The following is a 5,683-nucleotide window of genomic DNA, read 5'->3' as shown; positions in this document are numbered from 1 at the left end:
TTCCAGCACACATTAGACATTCCTACCCCCTACAGAACAGTGTACAAAAGATTTCTGGAAAGCTGGGCTTTTTACAGAAGTAAACCAGGCATGCCCTGAAACCCTCCTACACGATACCAAACAAACACTGTGCATTCAACAGACCTGCTGGTTAATGATCTCGCTCATAAGTAATGTTTCAACCTTAGAATGGTTTTTGTTTGCTTCAAAAGCCACAAAGCCAAAGAGGAAGTGTAGGAGAACGTGGGCAGGACGGTGGCCACGAGCCTCATGACCTCATCTTTTTCCACCACACGGGGATTGGTGGCTGTGCTTGGGACAGAGTTTAAATTCCCAGAGCTCAGAGATGTCAGGCAGCAGGGGACGAGGGGAGAAAGCCAGAGCTGCTGGGAGCCAACTGTCTGGAGCTGCTGCTGGGATCACTGAGAGTGCTCTTGTTGTGGCTGACTCCTTCAGCACCAAAAAAGGTAATTTTTTTTTTTCTTTTTCACCTGACATGTCCCAGTCCATCTGCAGCTTTAGCCTAGGAAACACTGAGCAGAACTTTGAAAACTGCTTCACTGAGCAGGGATGTTTGATATTTCTCTGCGGAAAAAGGGGTGCTTTTATAGGACCAAGGTTGTTTAGCAATGCCAGGTATTGCACATAATCACAATTTTAAATTTGTGCACTGATAGATGTTGGGAGAAGGTTACTGAAAATCCTGCCACTGAATCATGCACCAGAAACACAGAAAGCTTTCTTCCTCATGTAACCACTGCCTGCCAGTGTCCTGTTTCTCCTGGCAGGCTCATGGTTTGTGCTGCACAATCCTGAGTTGATGAGACAGTGAATGGGATACATTTCTCTGTGAAACTTGAAATTGCAATACCTCTAATAGAGTGCCCTGTTCTCAGGGCCAGCCTTTACTAATGCATTTAAATGTCCCAAGCAGCTTTCTTTTCTGCTGTGATTTACCAAAATTTTGAATGACTCTTTTTCATCAGTAAATTGGTTTGAATTCTCAGCGATTTTCTTTATTCTGGGAACTGGTCAGTAAGCACTGAAGTTTACTGTAGCTCTCCTAATTTCAGCAGGAATCAGTTATTTATTAAATTGCTATTGGAGCAGCTATTTCACCTAATCTCTTGTTTGGAAACACAGGTTATTTTGTTCTAACTTCTGGATGGGGAAATGGAGATCTATAAATAAAAGCCGTTTATGTTCATGTAAACTGACTTTACTCAGCAACTCAAGTTAATAACCCTAAAAACTAGTTTCAAAATAGCTGACAAGACAATACAAATTCTTTGCCTTAACCTGCCTCTTTTTCAAAACAATCGTGTTAAATGACTGAAGAAAGCTGGTATTTATAACAGTTTTTCACAGAGTTTTTCCTTTGCCTATGCAAGTCAGTAGACAGCAGAGGTCAGTTCACCTTTTCAGTGTGGTTTTTCTCACCACTGCTCAGCTCTTTTTAGCATTCAGTTTCAAAATTCCTGGAGCTTTTTGAGTTGCTAAATCATTACAAGGTAGGTGGGAGGTGGTGACAGAGGATAGAAGAAATAAAATTAGCATGGGCAAGTTGAATCCATAGCAGGGACCTGGTCTTGGCATAGTGAAGTATACAAAGATAAAGGAAAAGCCTATCGTTTTTTGGGGTATTTTACTTTCTTGACTTACTGTTCCAAAATATTTTCTAGGTAAAATATCACAATGAAGGTGGTAGTTCTGTGTTTATGCCTTATCAGCATCACAGCTGCATGGCCAGTGAGTAAATCACAATCACTATCCCCAGTACTTGCATTATTTCCTTTGCACATCAGCGAGAAGCACTGATCAATGTTTTTTCTCTTTTTTCCCTTCAAGGTGATTCAATCCAAGCAGCATGCCATTTCTTCCAGCTCCAAAGAAAAATATGTAAGCTCATTTTGTCTTTCTGTTAATTTTCTTTGATAAGTACTTTTTGATTTTTGTTTTGTGGTTTGTTTTCCTCCAAAACACATTTTCTGGTACCTGTTCTATGATTGTAGATGCTTGCAGAACATGTCCTTACCTGGCTGTTATGAGCTAGTTTTAAAGCAGAGAGCCCCTGATGTCCACAGACTTTTTCCTGTGTCATGTGTCTTGGTTGTGGACTTCTATTAGTTCTATCTCCAGACCAGCACTGGAAATCTTTTTTTTTAATGAAAAATGTGTTAGCTGTTAATTAAAAAGAGAAAGAGACTGCAGTGTTGAAAGCAAGGGGAGACGACCCATCCTTGTTGATCAGCATCGAACTCCAATTTATTGATCTCACTTACACACTTTTATAGTGGTGTTAATTAAGCTCATGCATATTGCAAAATCCGAGCTCATCATAGGTCACAGATTACACATTAACCCCTCCTTTTGTTTTCAATACCTGTGGTTTGTTATTGAATCCAATATTTATTTTCTCACCCTGTTATGAAAGTTCTCAAGGCCTCCATGTTTGTCAACTTTTGCTTTCCTAAACCAGTCAAGGACAAGATATTTACTTGTTATTAAAAACAACCTGAGAACCTCTGCTGTTTACATAAATGTGCCTGAGAACTTTTGTTGTTTACAAAAACAGGCTGTGAGAATTTGCTCCTCACAGCTGCCTTTTACTTTTCCATCAGCTGTATATGATTATGGCATGTCTGAACAAAACTCTATAAGCCATTTCTGAGCAAAATTCTCCAACACTGCAGTATGGCAAAATTACTATGACCCATATTTGTTAGTGTGGATCACTATTTGGTGTTGGAGGAGCGCCTTAATCCAATATCCTATTTATTTTTTTGAGTGATGTAAGTGAACTGCATTTAGTCTTGTTATATAGCTCTTTAAATCATTCCCTATTGCTAGCTGTTACCCTTGTAAAATCAATTCTTGGCTCTGAGAACCAACTACTGCATTTAGTTTAGAGTCTTCATGAAGTGGGAGATAAATCTCCCTCCAGAAAGGGCTTAAGAATTAGAAGAAGCAATGATTGTTAGATATAACTCCAAATTCTACTTAATGAAAACAAGCCGGAGAAACTGATTGGAATTTGCCCAGGCTCTGCCAGTGAGAGAGGCACATCTCTCTATCTTATCTATCAATGCTCATCTGGGATGATGGCTTGCTCTGAGTCCTCTTCCTACTGCAATGAACAGCTGAGGACACATCCCATACAGAAGGACTAGGTACTGCAGATGCCACATCTGCCAGAAAGAACAGGATGGGATGCAGCAGTTTTCCCTGCTCCTTAGAGGATTAACCCCTTCTTTTTATTTTCTCTTTAAGGACTCCAGGGGCCATCACTTGCATAAGTACCACAATGACTATGTGAATTCTCAGTCTCAGGAGAGTCAGCAGCACCCACAGAGTGACCTGGCATCATCTCAGCAGGTACAGACACTTAACTGGAAGAGAAAGCAGAGCATCTTTCCATGCCAATATTTGCAAGTTAGGATTAAGCACTTAAAGAATAGTCAACATGCTGATCAGCTCTACTGTATGTGCCTTTGTGTACTAACATTGAGCTTTGTGTTGCTTTCAGACCCTTTACTCTTCAGAAGAAAGTGTGGATGTCCCAGAACAACTGGTAAGTGTTTTGAAGGACAGCATGTCTGTTGAATGCTGTAGGGCAGCCAGTGTGGAGCAGCTCTCATTTTCCTCACTCAGGTGTGGGTCTTGCAGTAACATCTTCCAAAACAAAACAAAGCTCCAGGCAGGGGGAGGTGAACTCAGTGCAGTTCCTGCACATAGCTCCTCAACAGTGCCTATGCCCTGGGCCCATAGGACAGGTACCAGTCTGCCCCTCTCACATCCATGTTCATTTGCCTGATGTGTAATAAATGTTTTCCAGCCCTTTCCTGATGTGTCAAGCAAGAGCCATGAAGACGTGGATGATGATGATGATGACGATGACAATGATTCCAATGACACGGATGAATCTGAAGAGGTTGTCACGATTTTCCCCACGGACATTCCAGTAACTGAACCATTCCCCACTTTCCCTTTCACCCGAGGAGACAATGCTGGCAGAGGTGACAGTGTGGCCTACAGGATGAGGGCAAAAGCTGCACTGTTGAAGTCTATCAAACTCCGCAAAGCCATGAAAAAGGTGAATAGCACTGACCAGTGGTGCCCATGTTCTTGGAAATGGGGAGTGAACTTGAAAATGGGCATTTCATAGGGGTTGGTTTTAAAAACTGATATGGGGAAAGTAGGCATAAGTGAAGGAATGCATTTCCTTTCTCTGGGTACCACAGATCAGGGGTCTTGATGACTGCCAATGCACTGGGGCAGGAGTGCAGCTTGCTGATGCAAGCTGTGCCAAACTGCAGTTGCACTGTCACGATTTACTTGCACACATGAAATCTGAGGCCAGGAGCAAATGAGAGTTTCTCATATGAAAGGTTCATGTAACTCCATAAAACATCAGAGTAGCTCCAGGCAGAGGTTCATCACGCAGGCTTTGAGCATCCCTGTAGTCCAAGCAGCCTGCATTAGTGCAGCACTTGATGAAACAGTTCCTCAGGGGTGACAATGGCTCTTATTCTGCTCTCTAACACAGCTCATCTATGATGCGACTGAGGAAGATGAGAGCGACATGGATGCAGAGAGCCAGCACTCTGTCTCCCGGGAGGATCCTGCTTCCCGCAGGTCCCTGAGGAAGCACGCCAGCAGTGTGGTGTGGTCTGACCGGAGCCACGGGCGGGACAGCAGCGAGCAGGACAGCCACCCGCATGACCGGAGCTTGGAAAACGACAGCAGGCCCAAATCCGACAGCCACGAGGCAGAAGGGGACAGTAGCAAGTCTGGTATGAGAGGGGCCAGCCTCTCGAGTGTGGAAAGCAGGGAGAGAAGGGACAGCCACTCGAGTGTGGAAAGCAGGGAGAGCCATCCGAGTGTGGAAAGCAGGGAGAGAAGGGACAGCCACTCGAGTGTGGAAAGCAGGGAGAGCCGGGACCGCGTGTCAGCGGAGCTCTCTGACCATATCAGAAGCCAAACGCTGGAAAGTGCCGAGGATTCTCAAGATCGTCACAGCATCGAAAGCAACGAAGTCACCCTTTAAAAGGAGATAAAAATAATTTTTCCCTTCTTTTCCAATCTCTACCTAAGGGGAGCAGGGAGTAGCTTCATTCTTCATTTCGGGGCACTGTTTCTTAATATAGTTCGCGTGGTGGCTTTTGGGGTTCGGGGCGGTCCGTGGCCACTGGGGCTGTGCCGGCAGAGGCGGTGGGACACGGTGGGACACGGCGGGAGAGCGTCGCCCCTCGGGCCCGCTGCTCTCTGCGCTGCCGAGCGGTGTTTTGCTGTAAATGGAATTCAATAAAACCTCAAAACCCTGTACTTGCATTACTGTTCACTGGGGCTTGGACCGAACCGGGGGAGCTTTAATACTTCTTCTTAAAATGATGTGAAATGGCTGTTCCTCACAAATTTAACCAGTACAACCTCTTCGCGAGGCCTCCTCGTACTTTCGCCGAGGATGAGCGGGACTGCAAACACCCAGCGCCGGCCCTGCCCCGTTACCGCACGGGCGGTCCGGGGCTGTCCTGGAGAGCGGAGGGAGGCGTGGGAGGAGGAGAAGGACGGCGGGAAGGAGGTCCCGGCCGCCGCTCCCGCCGCCAGCCGGGGGGACTACATCTCCCTCCGCACCGCGGGCTTTCCGCCAGAGGGCGGGGAAGGGGCGGCAGCGGCGGGGCCC

The 5,683-nt window shown here is 45.6% G+C and overlaps 1 protein-coding gene across 1 annotated transcript; it reads left to right on the top strand.

Moving 5' to 3' along the window:
- The first annotated feature begins 275 nt into the window (after positions 1–275).
- SPP1 (secreted phosphoprotein 1) lies at positions 276–5,325 on the top strand. The gene is made up of 7 exons (XM_063156805.1): positions 276–467; positions 1,683–1,749; positions 1,849–1,899; positions 3,271–3,375; positions 3,527–3,571; positions 3,836–4,093; positions 4,547–5,325. The coding sequence occupies exons 2-7, from the start codon at positions 1,696–1,698 to the stop codon at positions 5,045–5,047; spliced, it is 1,014 nt and encodes a 337-aa protein (XP_063012875.1). The 5' UTR covers positions 276–467; positions 1,683–1,695; the 3' UTR covers positions 5,048–5,325.
- Positions 5,326–5,683: the final 358 nt, after the last annotated feature.

Source organism: Melospiza melodia, chromosome 5, assembly GCF_035770615.1.
Source record: "Melospiza melodia melodia isolate bMelMel2 chromosome 5, bMelMel2.pri, whole genome shotgun sequence".
Classification (NCBI taxonomy): domain Eukaryota; kingdom Metazoa; phylum Chordata; class Aves; order Passeriformes; family Passerellidae; genus Melospiza; species Melospiza melodia.
Note: the sequence above shows the minus strand (reverse complement) of the source record. Positions and strands in the feature narration are given on the sequence as shown.